General features: G+C 47.9%; 1 protein-coding gene across 1 annotated transcript in view; it reads left to right on the top strand.

Annotated features, from left to right (window-relative positions):
- The first annotated feature begins 2727 nt into the window (after positions 1-2727).
- Positions 2728-26606, top strand: part of vnc (GNAT family N-acetyltransferase vnc) — a 158280-nt gene continuing 134401 nt past the window's right edge. Inside the window, exon 1 of the mRNA XM_050193993.3 lies at positions 2728-2882. Within this exon, the coding sequence (XP_050049950.1) occupies positions 2862-2882 (21 nt within the window). The 5' untranslated portion in view covers positions 2728-2861. The remainder of the gene's footprint in view (positions 2883-26606) is intronic.

Below are 26606 nucleotides of genomic sequence, written 5' to 3'. Positions count from 1 at the left end.
CGTACCTATTGTATCCCCATAGCGCTCTGTGCTTCATTATGGCTGCATTTCTCTTCCCCTTGACTGTTATGGTTTTTTCCTGTGTTTCCATATATCCGTTGCCTTCGTTTATCCATATACCAAGGTATTTATATTCTGTTACCCGAGGTATTTCTTGGCCCTGTATCTCCACTGTCTGTTCACTGTTTTCATTGAATACAATAACACCTGATTTTCTAACACTAAATTTCACACCTAAATTGTTGCCTTCCTGTCCACAGATATTAGCCAGACGTTGCAAATCACTTTGCTTGTTTGCGAGCAACACAATGTCGTCCGCATAAAATAAACCTGGGAGTTGCTGCTCTATTACTGTACCTGCCTGTTTGTATGAGAGATTAAACCCGATATTACTTCCTTCTAGCGCCCTCTCCATCCTCACCATGTACATCATAAACAGCAGCGGGGATAAAGGGCACCCTTGCCTCAGTCCCTTGTTGATATGAACTTTCTCAGCGCTCCTCATCCCTTCCCATTCAACGCAAACAGTATTTTCTAGGTAAATCTCTCTCAAAAGCTGTATACAATCGTTACCTAAGCCTTCCCCTTCCAGAATATCCCACAAAATGCTGCGGTCTACGTTGTCGTATGCTCCTGTAATGTCCAAAAAGGCCACATACAACGGTCTGCTTTCTGCTTTTGATATTTCAATACACTGAGTAAGAACAAACAAGTTATCATCCAAACGCCTACCTATGGGCGTCTTGCGCTGGAGTTTGAGGTATAGTTGCGGCGCCTGGTGGCGGCGCGGGAAACGACATTTGGGTCGTACCGGCTTGGGTCGTATTGAGCCCTGGCTGTGGCGAAGCACGTTTCTAGGCCGAGTTTTGCGCCGATTCGCACTTTTTTCTGCCCTGTTGCGAGTGCGAAAAGGCTCGTCACTTCTCACAGACCACATCGACCACGCTGCGAGCTGGTCGCAGCCTATAGTTTAACGAAAACGGACTCTCCGTGTGTCGTGGGACGTAATGCTGGAAGCAGAAGGAATCGGCGACGCCGATCCGGAGGGACCTAGCTCAGCATCGAAAAAAGCGTCACCGTCGATACTGCTGCGTCGTGGGCTCCCATGAATAAGAAGGCCTGAATCCCAACATCCGATTCTATCGTTTCCCTTCGAGGCCTCACGAAGCGGCCGGAGCGTTGGGCGCGCTGTATAACTGCAGTTCGTCGCGCTGGGTAAGCGAAACTTCGCGCCATGCTGACTGCTTCACCTGTCTTGAAGCTTGCTTGATTATAGATCTGCGTTCTAAAATTCGGTCTTTTTCACCTACAGTCCCGACGGCAGACCGACATAGCAGCAGGCATGGCTGGTGATTCACGATTCGAAGCCCGGCCACAGCAACAATTAACAATTCGACCGGTGCGAAGTGGTGAAGTGCCCAGGTGTGTGCAAATGACCACAAATGGCCGGGTTGATTCGGTGATAATTCACTACCCCACTACGAGCAGCACAGGTTAGAGAGTTAAATGTGCTCATACTTGACCTCAAGCCAGCATGTTGAGGCAACGCAGCAAGATAGTATTGATTACAGCAGATCGATTTTCGAGCGTTGTCATTAAAAGCTACATCAAGCGAGCAGCGCACGAGCTCGCGCTGCGCGATTCGCACGTACGTGCGAGCTCATATGCATTGCATCAGTTATTACCAGTTACTAAAAGGGACAGATGGCCGCTACTACAACGCAGGCCTAACTACTTGTTTAGCGGCATGCAGTCAACAAAGATTGCAGGAGACCCGCCGTTTCGCGGCGTGTCGAAAGACCGCTGCCGTCGCGGCGCGTACGATCGTGCGCTCGAGCAGCTCGTACATCGCAGCATGCTGAAAGACCGCTGCCGTCGCGGCGCGTACCGTCGTGTGCTCGAGCAGTTCCGTACACATGATGTCTGCTTATCGCTGCTGTGGATTCATTTATAGCAAGCATTTCCTCGCGTTTGTGCGCCTGAATCTAGCAGCGTGCAAACCTTACCTGAAGTTCCACTTCGTACGCGACTCGCTTCACTTGCGATTGACACCGCGCTATAACTTCGCCGCTTAATTCTTGAACGGCATACACGTATTCGGCACTGCATAATTTCTTGCCTTTACGCAGCGTGCCACTCCTGAAAAAATCTTCGGCGCCCGATATTCGCTGCAGGCCGTGATACAACACAACCGAAAGTGGCGGGTCCATATTGTAAACGTGCTTTCCGAAGCAGACGACCGAGCTTGGTACGACCCATTTTAGGACAGAGGGCGCTTTTTAGCACCTTTTTCGCAGCGCCCCCTGGGCAATGCAAGAGCCCCATTCTAAAGCCATTCTGAAGCTCTCCCAAAATGCCATTATTTTCTGCCCATGCTTGAAGCTTTAATTTGATTGCCTGCATTGCTAGCCTGTATATTACCGATGTAATGGTCAACGGTCTATACGAGTGAATTCTGTCTTTCTCCCCCTTACCTTTATAAATTAAATTCATTCTACTTTGTCGCCAACTGTCTGGTATTCGTCTATCTTTTAAAGTTTTTTCAACTGCTTTCACGAGAGCTTCGTTACTTTTTGGTCCCAGTTCATTTATCAGCCTAACGGGAACCTCGTCTAGCCCTGTGGCTGTGATGGGTTAAGCAGCGCTATCTGGCGTCCACTTAGATAAGTTTCATGCGCTGCCGCTGCTTATTTTCGTACCACTGCGGAAAGTACAGTTTCCCTTCTGTAAGGTTGGTTCTTTATCAGTCTTTATTCTATGGTTCGGGTGGCCGTGGTAGCGGTGGCTTAGTGTTTTGTGATCGTACATTGAGACGTTGGCTTGTCCAAGACCTGTGCTCCTGTACTTTATTTATCTTGAAAATGAACATCCGTTGCGCAAAGGTAAGCAGTGGTATCGGTTTCTGTGTTTGCGCGGAACCTTCCGAGGGGCTCCGTGAATACGAAGGATTTGTCGCAGGTACCACACTGCAACCGTTGCAATCGGCAGTATTCAATACGGCAGACGGAGGTTTCAGGAGAACACCTGAAATTACAATAAAGCGGGCGGTGCAGGGCACCCAAGTGGCAGCCGGGGGATCAAAGCTGGAACCATGGCGGTCCGCGGGTTCGGGCCGCCGAGGCCTCGGCGTATAAATGCGGGACTGTCGGGCATGCCGTGCGCACGCGGAGACCCAGGCGATCCTCACGCTTTGGTGTCACTCCTTCTCTCCCCCCACCCCCACTCCTCGGTTGTCCTGGAGGCGCCGCCAAAGCATACTTGATAACTTTCTTGTGTTGCTTCACTGCATTTGCTGCTATTATTTTTAAGCACGGCGAATTTCAGAGCCGCATAGATTGTACAGATTTCTGTTGAGTGCATTTTCTTGAATGTTTCTTTGGGATGTTATACTGAAGGGATGGCTGCAACTTTGAGCTAATCTCTAGCGGTTAAGAGCTTATTCCTCATGAACGTTTCATGATTTATAGAGTCGCATTTACGAAGTTGAAGTTAGACACTTGTGCGACGAGGTTTGGCCATGCAATTCAGATTCCCGGTGTTGCGGCCCAATCTTACGGAATCGGTGGAAGCAGGCGTTTACGTGCTTGTCCGGAGTGCCCGAAAACTATAACCGTTAAGTGGAAAGGGTGGTCTTAAAATTTTAAGTCTTACGTTCATTAGTGCCGTGATTACTACAGGAGATGCTGAAAATGTCCACCACTGGCTTGAAGACGTCTGCGCACGACGCTGCATAACGTACGGTAGAGGGTTGCTGGAGTTATTTGTGCTGGGGAATGGCTGTCTGTAGCAATGTGAGTGTTGTTCTCATAAAAGGTTTGTTTGATTCAGAGAAAGTGCATGGCACCACAAATTAAAAGGTGCAGGTGGTGCCAGTTATGGTGTGCCAGGCTGCAACCACTCACTGCAGGGTTCAAGGTTGCACTGCGGTAGCACCTTGCCCTGCACCCCGCTCAGTCGAGCACGGGGGTGCAGGGTGCAACACTGCACTTAAGTGAATCGAAGGCCTAGGTGCAGTGCACCGTTAGTAGGTGCACAAGGTGCAGAGAAACTTGGCTGAATCGAATAAACCTATACCCGTCCTTTGAGTGCACTCCATAGATGTTATCAGGTCTACAGGTCTTGCACTATCATATTGCACGTGAAACTGTGATGTCATTCACAATTATCATTATAGTTTGTTTAGTTTCTCTGCACCGTTATACCCAAGTCGCATGGCCACATTTCAAGGGCCCTTGAGTTGAGGTCCTTTGAAGGTGTTGTTTTGCTACCACACAGCAGTTTTCAACGGCTCTCGAGAGTTTCACATGTTCCACGTTATGAACGAGTGTCGTGATGGTCACAACCATACCAAAGCCGCACAAGAAAAAAAAAAAAATGACCAGTGATTCGTAGCACTATCTACCTGCATGTATTAAAGTATTTTTAACTCGGTGCTGATAGTTTTTAGAGAATGTTTTGGGGACAGAAATTTCTTTATCGTGTTTGTTTCAAAACACTGCTACGAGAGGGCATGCAGTTGCTACTACAAGACCTTCGAGATTTCGAAAGAGTGGCATGAAACTGTCGACTCGATTGACTTTTTGACTCGGTGGCCACTGAATCAGTGTGTGTGGCAGCACCCAATTTGCCATTGAGTAGGAAGACTGCCAGTTCAAGGGCCTTTGAAGTGCCCGTGTGAGGTTGGTTGTATTTTTTTACTTTTAGCACAAGGCAGCTCTGCTTAGAGGCTACTGCCAGTGCCTCTTCAGTGTGGTATAGCACTGTGATTGCATCATTGTCGCACCTAGAACCCTGTCAAAGTAATCGTGGCTGGTTAATTGCCGTGCACAACTAGATAAACTCTTAGCAGAGTGCGTTTGTGGTTTTTAGGCCTTGCCAATGGGGGGGGCTAGTTCAACATCTGGTCTTTTCATGGGCGGTAATTTGTGGAGGGCTATTTATAGCTCCATTGCACACATTAATAATTACAAGTGCATATGAAAAAGCGATGCATCAATACAGAGATTTCAATTCACCATGCTGAAGTAGCATGAACTTGACATCAAACTCAATAAAAGAAGGCCGTTCCAGTGCTGAAACAAGTTCAAGCATCTGTGATTTATTAAGCATGCTATCATTTGAAAGGCAACTGATGACCATTTTATGAGAAGCACACTCGCCAAGGTGCATGATTCAAAGTCTTCAATGCAGGAGTACTGGGCACTGTGGTACAGCATGCAAGTCATAAAATGCAAGCTATATTTGGCAGGTTTGATAACAAAGTCTATTATAGTCAACTCATGGGAGAAGGAATAATACAGTAGCTCATTGAGTGATCGAAGAATGGGACATTGTCATATTAAGACTCTTCTGGTTGATGCAGGACCATCTGTGTCGATCCTTGGTGGCAAAACTCTCTACAGCTGTTGGGCTATCCGAAGTTGAGAGGAACTCGATGTTGACCTAAAAAAATCACTATAATATTTATTACAGGCGCTGAAGTGTGCAGAGCGCTAGGGCTGTATTTTTCATGCACAAGTTTGGGTTGCCTCCCTCCCTTTCTATGTTACCCTCGCTTGAGGGCCCTTAGGGGTATTTCAAATAAATATACCATCATCATCATCAGCCTGGCTATGCACACTGCAGGGCAAAGGCCTCTCCCATACTTCTCCAACTACCCCAGTCGTGCTAATTGTGGCCATGTTGTCCCTGCAAACTTCTTAATCTCATCCGCCCACCTAACTTTCTGCCGCCCCCTGCTACGCTTCCCTTCCCTTGGAATCCAGTCCGTAACCCTTAATGACCATCGGTTATCTTCCCTCCTCATTACATGTCCTGCCCATGCCCATTTCATTTTCTTGATTTCAACTAAGATGTCATTAACTCGCATTTGTTCCCTCACCCAATCTGCTCTTTTTTTATCCCTTAATGTTACACCTATAATTCTTCTTTTCATAGCTCGTTGTGTCGTCCTCAATTTATGTAGAACCCTTTTCGTAAGCCTCCAGGTTTCTGCCCCGTAGGTGAGTACTGGTAAGACACACCAGTTATGCACTTTTCTCTTGAGGGATAATGGCAACCTGGTGTTCATGATCTGAGAATGCCTGCCAAACGCACCCCAGCCCATTCTTATTCTTCTGATTATTTCGGTCTCATGATCTGGATCCGCGGTCACTGCCTGCCCTAAGTAGATGTATTCCCTTACCACTTCCAGTGCCTCGCTACCTATCGTAAACTGCTGTTCTCTTCCGAGACTGTTAAAAATTACTTTAGTTTTCTGCAGATTAATTTTCAGACCTACCATTCTGCTTTGCCTCTCCGGGTCAGTGAGCATGCATTGCAATTGGTCCCCTGAGTTACTAAGCAAGGCAATATCATCAGCGAATCGCAAGTTACTAAGGTATTCTCCATTAACTCTTATCCCCAATTCTTCCCAATCCAGGTCTCTGAATACCTCCTGTAAACATGCTGTGAATAGCATTGGAGAGATCGTATCTCCCTGCCTGACGCCCATCTTTATTGGGATTTTGTTGCTTTCTTTATGGGGGATTACGGTGGCTGTGGAGCCGCAATAGATATCTTTCAGTATTTTCACATACGGCTCGTCTACACCCTGATTGCATAATGCCTGCATGACTGCTGAGGTTTCGACTGAATCAAATGCTTTCTCGTAATCAATGAAATTTGTATATAAGGGTTGGTTATATTCCGCGTATTAATTTCTCCATCACCTGATTGATAGTGTGAATATGGTCTATTGTTGAGTAGCCTTTACGAAATCCTGCCTGGTCCTTTGGTTGACAGAAGTCTCAGGTGTTCCTGATTCTATTTGCGGTTACCTTAGTAAATACTTTGTAGGCAATGGACAGTAAACTGATCGGTCTATAATTTTTCAAGTCTTTGGCGTCCTCTTTCTTATGGATTTGGATTATGTTGGCGTTCTTCCAAGATTTTGGTACGCTCGAGGTCATGAGGTATTGCCTATTCCTAGTTTCTTCTTCACTGCTTTTAGGCTTCCTCCGTTCCTGAGAGTATGTTCAATTCTATCCATATTATAGTTCCTTATGTCAGCTGTCTTACGCTTGTTGATTAACTTGGAAAGTTCTGCCAGTTCTATTCTAGCTGTAGGGTTAGAGGCTTTCATACATTGGCATTTCTTGATCAGATCTTTCGTCTCCTGCGATAGCTTACTGGTATCCTGTCTAACGGAGTTACCACCGACTTCTATTGCACACTCCTTAATGATTCCCATAAGATTGTCGTTCATTGCTTGAACACTAAGGTCCTCTTCCTGAGTTAAAGCCGAATAGCTGATGTGTAGCTTGATGCGGAATTCCTTTGTTTTTCCTCTTACCGCTAACTCATTGATCGCCTTCTTATGTACCAGTTCCCCGCAGGGGCGTCTGTGTCAGCAGGCGTTTGGTGTGTTGCGACACCACGTACCCGAGCACACGAGGGTTTGACCCTCCCGCGCGTAGCCGTGCGCGGCTTAGCTGTGTCCGCGGAAAAGGGGATCCTGGGGGTTGAGCCAATGCCGGGTGTTTGGACCTTTACGGCCCCCCGGCGGCGGCAACACACCTCTTTGGCCTCGGCTTCACGTAGACGGCACCCCCGGACTGACCCACCCGGGGGAAATCGGTAGTTGCCTTTTCCTGTCTCTCTCTCCCTCCAGCCTTCGTCTTTCTCTGACTTTTCATCTTTCCTGTCTTCTCCTAGCTTCCGCTTACTTCCAATTTTTCCAGGCAGCAAGGGTTAACCTTGTGTGAATAGCCAACCTAGGTTATCTCATATTTGGTTATAGTGATAACGTACAGCTGGCGCTTACAGGACCTGTTTTTTACAGTCCGTGTAGCGTCCCCTTGTAGGGCTCCACGGTGGGTGGCTAGCGTTATTGCCGAAAATTACATTATTCTATGGCTAGTTCCTTCCCTCCGCTTCCTGATCGCCCTCAGAAAAGAGGGCGCACCGATGAAGTTTTCCAGTTCCTTGGACGTCAAAGACCGAACTTCCCACGCTACCATGTGATCCACTCAGAAAAATCTGATAAACAAGTACGAAACATTTCCCCTTTTCTAGTTTCCAAGTCCTTAACTGATGTCCTTGGTCCAGGCTACAAGGTATCAAGGCTGGCAAGTGGTGATCTCCTGTTAGAGCTGCATGATCAGAAACAATACGAAAAGTTGCCCAGTCTAGTATCATTTGGAGATGTTCCATTGACAGTAACTCCACACCGCACTCTGTGACACCACCCGCGGCGTTGTCTCGGATGATGATTTGCTCCAGCTGACAGAGGCTGAGCTCCTGGAGGGCTTCAGTGAGCAGAATGTTGTCAATGTGAGAAGAATTAAGATGAGAAGGGATGGAAAAGAAATTCAAACAAAGCACATAATACTCACATTTGCTTCAAGTATTCTGCCTGAGTCTGTAGAGGCCGGGTACATCAAGCTCCGTGTCAGACCATATGTGCCAAATCCCCTAAGATGTTTCAAATGCCAGCGTTTCGGCCACAGTTCGCAGAGCTCCCGGGGCCGCCAAACATGTGCGAAATGTAGTGCCCTTGAACATGCCACTGAAGCTTGTAAGAACTCTCTCCACTGTGTAAACTGTGACGGGGACGACGCCGCGTACGCACGGTCGTGCCCCTCCTCGAAGAAGGAAAAAGAAATTGTTACAATAAAAGTAAAAGAGAATATATCGTTCAAAGAGGCACGAAGGCGTGTAGCATACCTCACAAAGAAAAGCTTTGCCGAAGTGGCGCGTCAGGGGGCAGCGCCACAACGGCCTCCGGTGGCTGTCCGACCCACAAGCAGTGAGTTGGCAGTTACGCCATCTGCCCCCACGGTGGTCGCAGCTAGCGCTGCTCCACCAACCGAGCAGAAGGAAGTATCATCCGCGAAGGTGGGCGCAGCCGAGGCTACCCCAACCTCCCCCGCCCCTTCCAGCATTGGCAACAGCCGGCGCAGCCAAATCCCGCAGGGTGCCCCTTTGACCTCCGGGCTGGTGGGCGCAGGGGTCTTGCCCTCCAAGGCGGGACTCTCTCGGGAAACTTCTCGCTCGCAAGAGCATGTGTCCGGCGCCTCACAAGAGGCAATGGACACTACACCTATCCTCAAGGCGCACCAAGCGCCTAAGGAGCGGCGAGGCTCCCTCGAACGCTCCAGAAAGGGCAGAACCCCCGTTACAGGGCCTCGAAAGAGCTCTGTAACTTAAGGCATCACCTCCGTTTCCATACACACAGCACTTATTTACTTTCAATATGGATACACAAATTATTCAATGGAACGTTAGAGGTCTTCTTAGGAACCTTGATGACTTGCAAGAGCTTATCCAAAAACACAATCCAAAAGTGCTGTCTACAGGAAACACACTTAAAACCACAACACACAAACTTTCTCCGACCGTATGTCAAGTTCCGCAAAGATCGCGATGATGCTGTCGTATCATCAGGCGGTGTTGCCATTTTTATTCATAAAAGTATTTCCTGTCAGCGTTTACAGCTACAAACGCCCCTTGAAGCAGTGGCGGTTCGAGCTGTTCTTCTAAATAAAATCGTCACGATTTGCTCGCTTTACGTACCCCCACACTACAAATTAACGAAACATGAATTCCAATCTTTTATAGATCATTTGCCAGAACCTTATGTTGTTCTTGGCGATTTCAATGCGCACAGCTCTCTGTGGGGCGACTCTCGTATAGATGCGCGAGGTTGTCTTGTTGAACAGTTCCTTTTTTCTTCTGGTGCGTGCCTTCTGAATAAGAAGAAACCCACTTATTACTGTCTTGCAAACAATACCTTTTCTTCAATTGATCTGAGCATAGTTTCCCCGTCCATACTGCCTGAACTCGAATGGGAAGTTACGAACAATCCCTACGGAAGCGACCACTTTCCCATACTATTAAGAACACTTAAAGAAAATGAATACCCACCACAGGCTCCTAGGTGGAAGATTGACACAGCAGACTGGGAGAAATTCCGAAACTTAACTAGTATATCATGGGATGACATGTCTTCTTTAGAAATCGATGCTGCTGTGGAGTACTTCACAGCCTTCATAATAGATGCCGCATCTAAATGCATATGTGAAGTAAGTGGCTCGGCATGCAAACGGCATGTCCCGTGGTGGAACGATGAATGCAGAATCGCACGTAGGAATCAGAACAAAGCGTGGGGGTTGCTACGCGCTTCGCCCACTGCAGAAAATCTTGTCAACTTTAAGAAAGTAAAGTCCCAAGGCAGGAGAACCCGCCGACAGGCTAGAAGAGAAAGTTGGGAGAAGTTTTTATCGAGTATAAACTCTTATACAGATGAGGCCAAAGTATGGAACAAGGTAAATAGAATTAGAGGGCGACAAACATATTCACTCCCTCTGGTAAATACACAGGGCGATACACTGCAAGATCAGGCAGACTCACTTGGGGAGCACTTTGAGCAAGTGTCGAGCTCAACGCACTATTCCCAATCCTTTCTTAAACATAAAGAAATAGTAGAGCGTAAGCCAATCATACGAAAGTCCAGGCAGAATGAACCGTATAACCGGCCTTTCGGTATTGCCGAGTTGAGAGCTGCCTTGAACACATGTAAAAGCACTGCACCCGGACCTGACAGAGTCATGTATGACATGATCAGAAACCTACATACTCACGCACAAGTTACACTTCTTACACTTTTCAATACTATTTGGGCTTTGGGATACCTCCCATCCACATGGAAAGAAGTGATTGTAGTTCCTGTTCTAAAGCAGGGAAAAGACCCTTCCTTGGCATCAAGTTATCGTCCGATAACACTAACAAACTGTATGTGTAAGATTTTTGAGAAAATGATAAATCGCAGACTTATACAGTTCCTTGAGCTCAACAATATGCTCGATCCTTATCAGTGTGGATTCAGAGAAGGGCGGTCGACAACCGATCATCTGGTGCGCATTGAAGGAAATATCCGCGATGCATTTATACATGGACAGTATTTCCTATCGATATTCCTTGACATGGAAAAAGCATACGACACGGCATGGCGTTACGGGATCTTGCGAGACCTGTCTGAGATGGGCATCCGTGGAAATATGCAGAACATAATTGAAAGCTATTTGTCGGATCGTAGCTTCCGCGTGAAAATCGGCAATGTATTGTCGCGACCTTTTATACAGGAAACAGGTGTACCCCAGGGAGGAGTACTCAGTTGCACTCTCTTTATAGTTAAAATGAACACACTTCGTCCTTCACTGCCAGCGGCCATTTTTTATCCCGTCTACGTAGATGATATACAGATAGGTTTCAAATCTTGCAACCTTACAGTGTGTGAAAGACAGGTACAGCAGGGCTTAAACAAGGTGTCCAAGTGGGCAGACCAAAATGGATTTAAAATCAACCCGCACAAAAGCTCTTGTGTTCTCTTCACAAGAAAGAGAGGCCTGGTACCTGATCCCTGTGTAGAACTGGGTGGACAACAAATTCCCTTCAAGAAAGAGCACAAATTTCTAGGTGTCATTCTCGACTCCAGGCTCACTTTCATTTCACACATAAAATATCTTAAAGAAAAATGTATAAAAACCATGAACTTACTTAAAGTTCTATCCCACACTACATGGGGTAGCGACAGGAGGTGCCTCCTAAATCTTTACAGGAGCCTAGTTAGATCACAATTAGATTATGGTGCCGTAGTATATCACTTTGCTGCACCGAGTGCGCTAAAGATGTTAGACCCCGTTCATCGTCTGGGTATCCGCCTGGCCACTGGCGCATTTAGAACAAGCCCGGTGGAAAGTCTTTATGCAGAGTCAGACGAGTGGTCACTACATTTTCAGAGAACGTACATCAGCTTTACCTATTTTCTCAATGTGCGCTCCAATAAAGAACATCCGTGTTTCAAAACTGTTAACGACTTGACGTGTGAAACACTTTTTCATAATAAACCCTCTATGAGACTTCCTTTCTCACTGCGTGCAAGAGCACTTAGCACGGAAATGGATGTCCCTGTTCTCGAACATCGCCTAATGCCTCCAGCTAAGCTATTACCGCCCTGGGAGTGGCAGGTGATAGACTGTGACGTATCCTTTGTAGCGGTCACAAAGCATGCACCTGACCTCGAAATCACTATGCATTTTTGCGAACTTCAATCGAAGTACAGCTGCTCCGAATACTACACAGACGCGTCAAAATCACATGCTGGTGTATCTTATGCTGCTGTTGGTCCCTCTCTTTCTAAATCTGACTTATTGAACCCGCAAACAACTATCTTTACTGCAGAAACCTATGCAGTACTGTCTGCAGTAAAACATATACAGAAATTAAAACTCGACAGAGCAATTGTATACACAGACTCGCTAAGTCTCGTAAAAGCATTAATTTCATTACAAAAGCTTAAAAATCCTGTTTTCATTGAACTTTACTCCCTCTTAAGCAGTATTTATCTATCACATATACATGTAGTGATATGCTGGGTACCCGGCCATAGAGGTATCGAGGGTAATGTACTGGCACACTTTTCCTAGAGCTGCTGTTCCTGTCACAGATCTGAAGCCTTTCTTGCGCATGAAACTGCGACAACACTGGCAACGCATGTGGAACGCAGAAATAAACAATAAACTACACGTTATAAAGCCACAGTTAGGTGTTTGGCCCTCCCCAACAAAATCACGGTGAACAGATGTCCTTTTCTGCCACCTCAGAATAGGGCACACATTTGGCACTCACAATTTTCTGCTTACTGGAGATGAACCGCCAACCTGTGGTCGATGTGGTGAGAGGCTGACCGTCCTCCACGTCCTCTTGGAGTGTCGCAAAGCCGAATCTGAAAGAAAGAAACATTTTCCTCTTGCATATCGTTATTGCATACCTCTTCACCCAGCTATGTTTATTGGTAAGGAACCATTTTTCAACACCAATGTAGTCCTCAATTTTTTAAATGAGGTTGTCTTACATGGTATGAGCCCAATAAATTCGTAGCGCATCCTCTTTCCAGAGGATGCCGCTGTGATAGTTGTTTTATATAGCACATGCCTCCAGGCCCTTATGTTTCAAGGGCTCTAACGGGGCCATGGTGCTCTAGTGAATTTTAGAAACTTATGCAATTTTTAATATCGTATCATTATTTTGAAATGCACCTCAATGCTCATAGTACGCGTCATTTGTCATCGCCATAATTTTATTACTCGTACATTTTACGCACTTTACAGCGACTATATTTTAGGCCCCTTTACAGCCACGTCACATCAACTCCATAGAACCCATCAATCCACTGCGAAATCATTACCACTTGCATGGCGCTCTTTGGCCATACCTGGCCCTTGCGCCAATAAAAACCACACATTCATTCATTCATGTACCAGTTTCTTCCGTTCCTTCCTTAAGTCTAGGCTAGTTCGACATCTTGCCATCCTATGGTCACTGCAGCGCACCTTGCCGAGCACGTCCACATCTTGTATGATGCCAGGGTTAGCGCAGAGTATGAAGTCTATTTCATTTCTAGTCTCGCCGTTCGGGCTCCTCCACGTCCACTTTCGTCTATCCCGCTTGCGGAAGAAGGTATTCATTATCCGTATATTCTTCCATTCTGCAAACTCTGCTAATTACTCTCCCCTGCTATTCCTAGAACCTGTGCCATGTTCTCCCACTGACTTGTCTCCAGCCTGCTTCTTGCCTACCCTGGCATAGAAGTCGCCCATCAGTATAGTGTATTTTGTTTAGACTTTACCCATCGCCGATTCCACGTCTTCATAGAAGCTTTCGACTTCCTGGTCATCATGACTGGATGTAGGGGCGTAGACCTGTACGACCTTCAATTTGTACCTCTTATTAAGTTTCACAACAAGACCTGCCACCCTCTTGTTAATGCTATAGAAATAAATCAGGGTGTCTACCAACCGGGAGAACCGGAAATTCTCAGGGATTTTGAGTAGTCTGGAAAAACTCGGGGAAAACTCAGGGAATTTGTGCCTCTATCAGGGAAAATTAGCCGTAATTTTTTTGAAAGGGTCGAAAGTCGCGGTTATGCTGGCTCGAGTAACAGACAGGAATCGTAACGAATCGTCTTTGACGCCCAGTCGTCGGCTGGAGGAGTTGCCAGTGTACAGTCAACGACCGACTTTCCGGATTCCCGATAATTTTGACGGCTTGGCGGCACCACCACGTACCCCATAGAGTCAATGTATCATAACGTCTGAAATTTCAGACGCAAGAACTCTTCGCCGACCGATTTTCCGGACGTTTTGCGTGATCGTAGGTCCGAAACGGCATTAATGAAAGCCACCACCGCTGCCATCTTGATTACCTCGCTGCCTTGAACCGGTGCTCTCGCACGCAGATCCGCTGGCAGCCGTAGCCACCACTGCGCCAACGCTAGGCCTAGCTGCTTCGACGTTCGCTATTCAGCTTCTTGCCGTTCGGTGCTGTGTTTCTTCATTTCTCCGCTGTCGGCAATAATTTTGGCTTCGAAGCTCGGAAAGCACGGCGCATTGCATAATACTGGTTCCCGAATGTCAGTTTCGCCTCTGTACAGTCGTGTGACGCGGTGAAACTTAACAAGCGTAGGAAGGGGCAATTGTCACAGGACACAGTATGTATTCCTTAATTTTACATGTGTGCACCCGCCCTAACCTGTCACAGTAGGAGCATCGATATGCCTAATGAGTGCACTGATAGGCATTCAGAGCTTTTTCAGACGTGCCTGTGTCGATTTGAGCCCTTAAGGGCAGTAAAAGACATGGATTTATTTTTTCGGACTGCCTGATTTTTAGAAAGTTTTCGCGGCCCCTAGGGGGTCCGAGAAATTGGACGTTGACTGTAAATTGACCAAGAGTATTCTTCAAATGGTGCGTGGGGTGAACGCGTGGCGAAAGGAGGACGAGAACAGAAAGGATCGACACACTGAGGAATGAAGGGGAATTAAGTATGCGAGCGCTTCTTTGAAGGAGCCTGAGCTCAAAAAAACAAAGTGTCGGCTGACGCCGAGATGCAGGTGTCCCTCATCGAAACCAAAATAAACTCTTTAAAACAGTGAAACACAACACTGAGAGGTCTTGCGCGAGCTGAGAGTATGTCAGGACAGTTCAGGTTGACTTACGAGCTGTTGAGAGAGAATCTCAATTGTGACAAAGTTCGGGCCTCATACCACTGAGCTTGCTATCAGTTGATAGAAATGGCCGATATTCGAAAATATTTGCTTCTCTATGCATCTCCTTTTTATTTGTACTTGAGAATGTTCAATTCGATTTGCAATTTTTTTCGGATACATTTTATTTGCTGTACAGTTTAATAACCACTCCCTTCTGTTCTTTTTTTGAATAACATAAACACTACTCCTTAGTATTCAAATCGGATTAAGTCGGCTTTCTTTAAAAATATTTTCATATGCTTACTAGAAAGTGACAGCATCGGGTGATATGGTTTCAGCCCATCTTGAGATAAAACATAGTTCTGCATCACTCGGGGAATTTTGCAAAGGCACTCAGGGAATTTGGAAATGTCAACTTAGTAGACACCCTGATATATATATAAGCAGTCGCAAAGTAAAGATTGCGGGGTTGCTTGCATAATAGGCCAGGTGAGCTGCATGAAGACAAGGACATGAGATACAAAAAAAGAGCATAGCTTGAAAGTATGTAAATTAAAAATGTTACACATAAAAATAAACACAGAAAGGCAATATACCCTTTAGCTGATGACTATGCATATGGAGGTTTGCTGCTACCCATTAGTGAACGAGATTAATTCAGTTGGACCACCATTGGGTGCTCAGTCAGTGCCTGCCAAAATATCCTTCCCAGGCCTGGTGTGCAAGCGGCTTTTGCAGTGTGCACCTAAGTGTGTCTGTTGGGGGCCGTACTGAATGTGCGTGGTGCAAGCTTTGTGTGGATTTACGGTTCATGCTCTTTGTCAACTGTATGTCTTTGGTAATACATGTGCCTTTGGTAAAGCTCGTGGTAAAAAAGTTGAGCACGTACGAGCAAGTAGTCCAGCCCTGTATGCCTTTCCTGTGAGCGCATATCAGTGGTGGAATAAAAAAGATTACATGCTCACACCACCCTGATATGGTTCATAAAACAAATTTTAAATGTGCGGAATATCAAATCTACGAAGTGATCCTTCCTTAATGGGAAAATAAAAGAAAACAAATTTCAGCTGCACTAGTAAATTACTTATAGAAATAACAAAGTAGCCCCTCTTACTGTGAGAACAGGTTTTGTAATCTTAAAGAGATGCTAGAAAGACAAGTGGTGCCCCTGCCTTGGAGTTCCTGCCCCAGCCTACCGTGATGTCATAGATTTTGATGGCGACTGCTGAGGCTCGGGTAAATGTTCTTCAGTGTTGCACTACATTCCATCCTATAAGAGCGGAAGACGACTTAGCAAATTTCAAGTCCTTTTACAGGACCACAGTGGCCCAAGTACGAAAAAGTACTTTGAAGTCCGTGATGTCAAGCTAGTGCTGGTATTGCAGTGCAAAATACTTTCAAGACTGTGACCTTCATTTGCTGTTCTAATAATCTACCTCATACCACGAAATGGAAGATCTTTATGGTGTCCCTTTAATGCTCCTTGCGTGGTTTTGCAGAGTGCTGCCAGTAGCATGTCTCTGTTAATGTATGATCGCTGCTAACGTCATAGCTTGCTGTGGTGAATCACTTATTTTGCTCCTAGTTTCTATGAGTATGTGATATGTGAACTAAAGAGAACACTGAACTAACTTTCGTTTTTCTGCGTGTGCTTTTGTGGGAGGCTTACACCTGCTCCAAAATTAGATTTTGCCTGCTCCAATGGCTTCTCCAAAATGCTGAAGGGCATTCCCCCCACTGAGTTCACAACTTGGCAGGTATGTAAACAATCTTAATGCGTGTGGAAATGCTGCCTTTTTGGGTACAGCCACACCTGTACAGCGAGATCTCCTTCAGACTCCCTCATATGTCGCCAAGTTAAAAAAATGTGCTCAGAGAAAATTTAAAAAAAGAAAGCGTGCCATCTTTTCCTTTCTGCCGCTCCCTTCCTACCGTAGAATGTTACAAATTGTAAAGTTCACAGCTTGGCAAGTATGTAAATGATCGCAATGAGTGTGGAAATGCTGCCTTCTTGGGCACAGTTTGCTTCATTTCGCAACAAAGTCAAGGTGAAAGAACTGTCTACTTGAGAAGTTTCGAAATCTAGGTGCTCAGTGAAGAAAAAAAAATAATTTGTGGGTTATCAGCAGAATTCATTTCGCAGTATACCTGTACCACGAGATCTCCTTCAGACTCCCTCATATGTCGCTAAGTTAAAGAATGTGCTCAGGGCAAGTGTTAAAAAAAAAATGGCAGCACAGACTGCACAAAGTGACAGTTATAGGCAATGTACAACTAGTAATTTGCATACTTCACTCCTTTTTTTTTTTTGGTAATTGCATTTCATCTACCATGTTTAGGAAATAACACTCAGCACCGTTCTACTGCCTTCATCACAAATTGTGTGTCATGATGTGGAGAAGGGGTGAACTCAGTGGCGTACCAACTATTTCACGAGTGGGGAGGGGCATACCGAAAACCATCTCTCTCTCTCTCTCTCTCTCTCTCTCTCTCTCTCTCTCTCTCTATATATATATATATATATATATATATATATATATATATATATATATATATTGTCACCCAGCCATTGCAACTAAAACAGTTTACCACCGACAGATTGGCAAAAAAACTTCTGCCTTTAGCGATGGCTGGTCCTCGGAGAGCGCGCGCGCAACCACAAACTTCGGCGTTCTCGCCTTAAGGGTCCCATGTCATCACGTGCAAACTTATGTCGCGTCATTGCTCCCCTCTCAAAACCGACCGGCCCGGTCGCTTCAAGGACAGCAGGCGTGCACTATGGGCAAGAGTGCCAACATGAAAAGACAAAAAAAAAAAAAAAATGCAGGAATGTACACAATGCTGAAGCGGTTTGTGAGGGTTGCTTATCCCTCGCGTGCGTAGTACGGCTTCATCCGTACTATGTGGACGACTTCAGCACGGGGACGGCATCGTTTCGAACCAGGATCAGAGTTTTGAGGCACCACCTCGTAGTTCACATCACTGAGGCGGTGTACAACTTGATAGAGGCCGAAATAGCGGCGCAACAATTTCTCTGAGAGCCCATGGTGTCGGGTAGGTGTCCACACCCACACGCGGTCGCCTGGTAAGTACTGGACATTCCGTCGGGTCCGGTTGTAAGGGTAGGCGTCGGTATTCTGCTGGGTGCGGATGCGATTCCGAGCAAGCTGGCGAGCTTTTTCAGCTTTCTCGACGAAATCTTCAGTGGTGTCATTCCTTGTGGTTCTGTGGTCTACCGGGAGCATGGCGTCTAAGGGGGTTGTAATGCAACGTCCGTAAACAAGCTCGAATGGTGTAAACTCGGTGGTCTTCTGCACAGTGGTACGGGACATATGGGACGTATGGCAAAATTTCATCCCATGTTTTGTGTTCCACATCAATGTACATGGAGAGCATGTCGGCTAATGTTCTGTTTAGGCGCTCTGTTAAGCCGTTAGTTTGGGGATGATAGGCTGTGGTCTTTCGGTGGTCGGTGTGCGTCAGTGTGACGACTTGTTGCAATAACCCCGCTGTAAACGCTGCACCGCGGTCAGTAATGAGTACAGCGGGTGCACCGTGACGAAGCACGATGTTGTGGACGAAGAAGCTGGCGACTTCAGCAGCAGTTCCCCGCGGCACAGCTTTCGTCTCCGCATAGCGAGTTAAATAGTCAGTTGCCACGATTATCCACTTATTTTGCAAGGATGACGTGGGGAACAGCCCAAGAAGGTCCATTCCCACTTGCTGGAACGGCGCCGGAGGCAGATCCAAAGGCTGAAGCCGGGTGGAACTTTACGCCTCTGACAGTCACGGCACGTTCGCACATAGCGCTGAACCGACAAAAATAGGTGTGGCCAATAGTATTTTTGCCGTATGCACGCTAATGACCTCGCGAGGCCTAAGGGGCCGGCACAGGGATCGTCGTGACATGCCTGTAAAACTTCCTAGCGCAGTGCCGTCGGGGCGACGAGAAGGAACGTTTCCTGGCTGTTCTCGAAATTGTTCTTGTACAGGACATCGTTTCGCAGGCAGTATGACGTCAATCCTCGTGAAAGTGGGCGTGGGACAACAACGTCAACTCCTTCGAGATATCGGATGACTGGAAGCAGCTCAGAGTCTGCACATTGATAGCCAGCCATGCGCACCACGTCGACAACACCAAGAAACGGCAAATCTAGCTCCAAGTCGGAGGATGTCAAGGGAATAGGAGAATGTGACAAGCAGTCAGCGTTGCTATGCTTATGGCCGGATCTGTAGACAACAGTTTTGTCGTATTCCTGGAGGTGGAGGCTCCAACGAGCGAGGCGACCTGATGGGTCTCGTAGGTTGGCAAGCCAGCAGAGCGAGTGGTAATCACTGATCGCTCGAAATGGCCGGCCGTATAAGTAGGGTTGGAACTTGCTGATGGCCCACACGACTGCTAAGCATTCTTTTTTGGTCATTGAATAATTAGCTTCTGCTTTTGTCAGACTACGACTCGCATACGCAATTACACGTTCTGCGCCATCTTGCCATTGAACCAGAATGGCCCCGAGCCCTACGTTGCTGGCATCAGTGTGTATTTCAGTTGCCGCGGTGTCATCAAAATGCGCCAGCACTGGAGCGGATTGAAGGCATTTACACAATTCGGTGAAGGCGTGCTCTTGGTCTTCCATCCACGCAAAGGGCACATCTTGTCGCATCAATCTCGTGAGCGGTTCAGCAATCCTTGAGAAGCCTTCAACGAAATGACGGTAGTAAGCGCAGAAGCCCAGGAACCGCTGAACAGCCTTTTTGTCTTTAGGACGAGGAAACTCGGCAATGGCAGCGAGTTTTTCTGGGTCTGGTCGTACTCCTTGGGAGCTGACCACGTGGCCTAGAAACTTGAGTTCCTGGAAGCCAAAGTAACATTTTTCAGGCTTGATGGTGAGGTTGGCCTTGCGTATTGTGGTAAGGACACTTCGTAGCCGGGCGAGATGTTCATCGAACGTGCTGGAAAACACAACAACGTTGTCTAGGTACACTAGACACGTCTGCCACTTTAGTCCAACGAGTACAGTGTCCATCATTCGTTGAAATGTAGCAGGAGCGGAACAGAGACCGAAAGGCAGCACTTTAAATTCATACAGCCCATCGGGAGTCACGAAGGCGGTTTTTTCACGGTCACGCTCGTCCACTTCGATTTGCCAGTAGCCTGACTTTAGGTCTAACGAAGTAAAGAACTGAGCATGACGCAGACGGTCCCAAGTGTCATCGATCCGTGGCAGGGTATAAATGTCGCATTTGGTGACTCGGTTAAGGCGTCTGTAGTCAACGCAGAAGCGGAGTGTGTTGTCTTTCTTTTTTACTAGTACGACGGGCGATGCTCACGGACTTGTCGACGGCTGGATGACGTCATCATTTAGCATTTCTTGAACTTGAGGCTTAATCGCCTCCCGCTCCATAGGTGACACGCGATACGGATGCTGACGAACAGGCCGCGCCAACTCCTCTAACGATCCGGTGTTGCGTAACGGAAGTGCGCTGGACTTTGGATTCCGTGGAAAAACAGCCGGAGAATTCTGTCAGTAGGCCCAGCAGCTGATCCTTCTGTACATCTGCTAAGTCAGCATTAATGTGGACGCGGGTATTCAGGCTGGCGTGAGTTGTTGCATCCGGTGAAGTCACTTGTAATGTGCCGATGTCTGAGAAGTCAGCAATGTCGTTCAGGAATGCCACAGCTGTACCTTGAGGGACGTGCTGATACTCATGGCTGAAGTTTGTCAACAAAACTTGCGAGCACTTATGCTGTACTCGAACAAGGCCCCGGGCGATGCAGATGTGTCTTTCAAACAGCAGCGGGATATTTGCCTCGGCAATACCCTCATGGCCGTCGAATGCGTCGCAGGTGACGAGGGTCAATACGCTGCTCCTTGGCGGCACCGTGATGTTCTCTTCAACAATCCTCAAGGCGTTGACATACGTGTCATCAGTGCTGCTCCCTGCTAAGGCCTGCGCTGTCGAAAACGTTACCCGCGACTTTTGTAAGGTAATCACAGCTCCATTAGCCTGCAGAAAGTCCTTTCCCAGAATTAGGTCCCTCGAACAGCTTGGGAGGATAACGAAATCTCCGAGGTACGTAAACCCACGAATGCTCACTCGCGCTGTGCATCTTCCTACCGGGGTTAGCAGATGGCCTCCTGCAGTGCGAATCTGTGACCCAGTCCACTCGGTAGAAACTTTCTTCAGCTCCATGCTCATAATTGAGGTGTCCGCTCCAGTGTCGATTAACGCCGTGATTTCTTCGTCGTCTATGGTGACGGGAATGTTCGACGTTACTACCTCTCGTAAGGTGTTTGACTCCGTCTGTACGTCTGCGTCGTCCTGTTTTCGTCATCGTTGTAGTGGAGGATCTTTCGTACGGTCGTCGTCAGCGGCCTCACCTCCGGAGGTCGCTGAACTCAGTTTTTCCGACCTGCCGGGCTAGGCGAGCGACGTCTCAGAGCACCGCGAATAAAGGCTTGGCTTGGTGATGGTGACCTGTAACGAGCAGGAGACGACGAACGGGGCTCCTGCCATCGCTGATGAACATTGCGACGATTCGCGACGAAACTCTCTATTTCCGGCGGCCGCTCACCAGGTCGTGGACGAGGTGCATTCGGCGAGAATCCACGGAGCCCCACATGACGATAAGGACACATTCTGTAGATGTGTCCGGCTTCGCCACAATGAAAACAAAGGGGCTTGTAGTCTGTGGTGGGCCAGATGTCGCTCTTCCTAGTCCTTGCTTCGGCGATGTGCGGTGGGCTGTGAGGCGGCCTGAAGCTTACGTCCATTTGTTGAGTGGGGTGCACCATGCTGCACGCACTTGAGGGTGGCGGACGGCGTACTGCTTCAGCGTAACTCATTTCGGCATGCGGTCCCTGCTGTGGTGCCTCGTACTGTCCAGGAATATGGACGGCCTGTCGGACCTCGGCGCGCACCATTTCCGCAATGGAAAGTTGTCCCACAGGGGCAGTGGTCATCTGCATCTTCTGCAGTTCCTCCTTGACGACAGCCCTGATGAGTTCTCGCAAGGCGCCAACGTTGTTACCGAGGGTAATGGCAGAGAGCTCCCTTGAAATCATGGCGTCGCTGTTGTTTTGCCTGGCCCGCTGTTGAAGTGCCTTTTCCATAGTAGTGGCTTCGTCATGGAACTCTGCAAGTGTCGTCGTCGGATTTCAAATGAGGCCAGCAAAGATTTCCTCTTTGACGCCGCGCATGAGATGGCGCACCTTCTTTGTTTCAGTCATAGAAGGGTCCGCACGTCTGAAAAGCCGATTCATGTCTTCTATGTACGCCGTCACTCGCTCATTCGGGCCATGAATTCTTGCCTCCAACGCTAACTCCGCGCTCTCTTTCCTGTCCGCCCTGGCGAAGGCATTGAGGAACTGCCTACGAAATTCTTCCCATGACGTCAATGACGCCTCTGCGCAAACCACGATTCTGCGCAAACCATGTTTGCGCAGAATCCTCAAGAGCGAAGTACACGTAGTGTAGCTTATGCTCTTGGTTCCAGTTGTTGAGGTTGGCAACCCGGTCAAAATGGTCAAGCCAGTCGTCGGCGTCCTCTGAAGCACTTCCGTGGAACAGATTCGGCGTCCGGATGTGATTGACGACAACGTGCGACGCTGCAGGAGTGGCAGGAGGTGGTTGGTTCGTCATTCTAGTTCATTCGCTTAGCAGACCATGCTGTGGCTGGAGTCCCTGGAGACGTCGGCTGGCACGTACGTGCACAGGGGTAAGCTCGGCTGAACTACTCGCCGGGCTTAGGTCTGGGGTATGCTCTGGAGATCTTAACATCGACCTACCCAGCGCCTCCACCAGAAGTGTCACCCAGCTATTACAACTAAAACAGTTTACCACCGACAGATTGGCAAAAAAACGTCTGCCTTTAGCGATGGCTGGTCCTCGGAGAGCGCGCGCGCAACCACGAACTTCGTCGTTCTCACCTTAAGGGTCCCGTGTCATCACGTGCAAACTTATTTCGCGTCAATATATTGTAGCACTCTTCAATGGAGCACACTAAACACACTGGTTTATTGTGGGCGAACTTGTGCCCGGAAACTCAATATTAAGCATTCACACACTTTAAAAGAAGAGTTAACAGCAGCCTATTCCACAGTCAACCGCGTCACTCCGCCAAACGCACTTTTCACGCGCCCCGAAGGCCAAGAGCCACGCCGTGGCTTCTCATTGGACGGCAGACTCGGGCGCTGCCGTGAGCGCGTGCACGGGAGACACGCGCTGTATCGCCATGCGCGAGGCGTTGCTGGCGCTCTTGTAATAGCGATTTTAGCGATGAGCCGCTTCGAAAGGTGCCTCACGAGAGTGCTCGTACCTGGCATGTGGAGAGCTCTCTGCGGCATTAGTCCCCCTCCGAAAACGCATCGTCCCGATGCGTATGAAACAAATTTATCTATAGATGTGTTTTCATCGCCTGTCATAGTAAGGCTTCATGCGGACTACGTGTACGACCTCCGCATGGATGTGCCGCTTTGATCGCTCTTGCTTATGAGGGATGACTTCGTAATTCAGGTCACCTACTCGGCGAATAATTTCGTAAGGTCCAAAGTATCGGCGAAGGAGTTTTTCACTTAGTCCGCAACGACGCACTGGTGTCCATACCCACACTTTGTCGCCCGGGTGGTACTGAACTTCTCTGCGGCGCAGGTTGTAGTAGCTTGCGTCCCTACGTTGTTGCTGGCGGATACGGAACCGTGCCAACTGCCAGGCTTCTTCAGCTCGTTGTAGGAAGTCGTCGACGTCGTACGGGTTGTTGTTGTCATCATCTACCGGCAACATAGCATCCAGTGTGGTTGTTACTGTGCGGTCATAGACCAGTTGAAATGGAGTGACCTGGGTTGTCTCCTGTACTGCCGTATTATAGGCGAAAGTGGCGTAAGGCAAGATTGCGTCCCATGTCTTATGTTCGAGGTCGACATACATGGACAACATATCGGCCAGGCTTCGGTTTAGACGTTCCGTCAGGCCGTTTGTTTGGGGATGGTATGCAGTGCTTTTTCTGTGACTGGTGTGAGTCATCTTCATCAAACATTGCATCAAATCAGCTGTGAAGGCCGCTCCTCGATCGGTAATCACGACCATTGGTGCACCATGTCTCAGTACTATGTTACAAACGAAGAAATTTGCAACTTCAACTGCCGTTCCTCGCTCAAGGCAGCCAGTTTCAGCATATCGTGTTAAATAGTCCGTCGCTACTACGATCCATCTCTTCCCTGTCGATGATGTTGGGAACGGGCCAAGAAGATCCATTCCAACTTGTTGAAATGGAGTTTTTGGTGGGTCTATGGGCTGAAGAAGTCCGGCCGGTTTCACGGGTGGTGTTTTGCGCCTTTGACATTCGCGACATGTCTTCACGTAATGCTGCACCGACGCTAACAATTTAGGGCAGAAGTATCTGAGACGAATTCTGGCGAACGTCCGGCTGACACCTAAGTGACCCGACGATGGTTCATCATGGCAAGCTTCCAAAATTTCTGGTCGCATGGCCGACGGTACGACGAGTAAGAATTTTTCCTGGTTGCGTTCAAAGTTTCTCTTGTAGAGCGCATTATCTCGGAGGCAAAATGACGATAAACCTCTCATAAACATGCGTGGGACTTGGACGTCGTATCCTTCGAGGTGTTTGAGGAGAGTGGGAGCAATTCTGTGTTGGCCCGTTGACGCTCAGCGATTTCCGAAGCTGTCATCGCTGTAAGAAACGGGAAATCTTCTTCTTCTGAAGGAGTCGACTCCACTGGTGAGCGGGACAAGCAGTCAGCATTGTTATGTTTTCTTCCAGACCTGTACACGACAGTAATGTCGTATTCTTGGAGCCTGAGGCTCCACCTCGCAAGTTGTCCAGATGGGTCTTTTAGGTTTGCCAGCCAGCAAAGAGAATGGTGATCGCTGACTGCACGGAACGGCCTGCCGTAAAGGTATGGTCGGAACTTGCTGATGGCCCATATGACAGCCAAACACTCCCTTTCCGTCGCAGAGTAATTTGTTTCAGCTTTCGAGAGAGTGCGGCTAGCATACGCTATGACTTTCTCTTCCCCATTTTGCCACTGAACTAAAACCGCGCCGAGACCAAGATTGCTTGCATCTGTGTGGACTTCTGTGTCCGCTGTCTCGTCGAAGTGGGCGAGGATCGGTGGGGCTTGCAATCGTTCCTTTAGTTCATTGAACGCAACCTCTTGTTCAGCATGCCACATGAAGGGTACGTCTTCTTTAGTCAGTTTCGTCAGAGGTTCGGCAATTTTCGAGAAGTTTTCTACAAATTGCCTGTAATAAGCGCATAGTCCCAAAAATTGCCGTACTGTCTTCTTGTTTGTAGGCTTTGGAAATCGTGCAACGGCAGCAGTCTTGTCGGGATCCGGAGCAGTACCTTGCGCGCTAATTACGTGACCCAGGAAACGAAGTTCTTGGAATCCAAACTGGCACTTTTCCGGTTTAATGGTTAGGCCTGCTGAGCGGATGGCTTGAAGCACTAAACGCAGCCTCTGGACGTTCTGGTCGAATGTTGCAGAAAATACCACTACGTTGTCTAGGTAAACTAAGCACGACTGCCATTTAAGAGCTGAGAGGACACTGTCCATCATGCGCTGGAATGTCGCCGGCGCACAGCAGAGGCCGAATAGAAGCGTTTTGAAATCATACAGGCCGTCTGGGGTTACGAAAGCAGTTTTTTCACGGTCTCTTTCGTCTACTTCAATTTGCCAATATCCGCTCTTGAGATCTAATGAAGAGAAAAATTTTGCATGTCGTAGGCGATCCAACGTGTCATCAATGCGGGGAAGGGGGTATACATCCCGCCTGGTCACACTGTTCAATTTCCGGTAATCAACACAGAATCTCAATGTATTGTCCTTCTTTCTCACAAGGACTACCGGCGACGCCCACGGGCTGTTTGATGGCTGAATGACATCGTCCTCAAGCATCTCTTGCACCTGACTCTTTATGATCTCTCGTTCAACCGGTGACACTCGGTACGGATGTTGGTATACTGGCCTGGTCGCTTCGTCTGTTATTATACGGTGTTTAACAATTGGTGTGTGCCGTACCTTTGACGAGGTGGAGAAACATTCTGCGAATTCATTTATAAGGTCCTCCATCATTTCTTTCTGGGCTGGCGTCAGACTTTGGTTGATCGCAACTGATGTTACGGCGTCATGCATAGTTTGGACAGCAGGTGGCCTTAACGCTAAGTTACATACATCTGTGACCGCAGTAGCGCTGTGCAGGAAGGCGATGGCTGGGTTCTTTGTGACGTGCTGAAATTCACTTCCAAAGTTCGTCAGCAATACATCAGCACACCCATCGCGTAGTTGAACAATTCCTCGTGCTACGCAAATGCCTTTTTTCAACAGTAGCTCGACGTTGGCCTCCGCTATACCTTCCGAGTCGTCGAATGTTTCGTTTCTTACGCGAACCAGCATGCTGCATCGTGGTGGCACGGTTATGTCATCGTCGGTAACCCGCAAGGCAACGTGTTCTAGCTCCTCCGACTCTTGCATGTCTATAGCCTGCTTCGTAGAAAATGACACGCTAGAATTCTGCAGGTTGATTATGGCACCATTTGTTAGGAGAAAGTCCATTC

This window comes from Dermacentor andersoni, chromosome 1, assembly GCF_023375885.2.
Source record: "Dermacentor andersoni chromosome 1, qqDerAnde1_hic_scaffold, whole genome shotgun sequence".
Lineage (NCBI taxonomy): Eukaryota > Metazoa > Arthropoda > Arachnida > Ixodida > Ixodidae > Dermacentor > Dermacentor andersoni.
The sequence above is the reverse complement of the archived record's forward strand: the minus strand, read 5'-3'. Positions and strand labels throughout refer to the sequence as shown.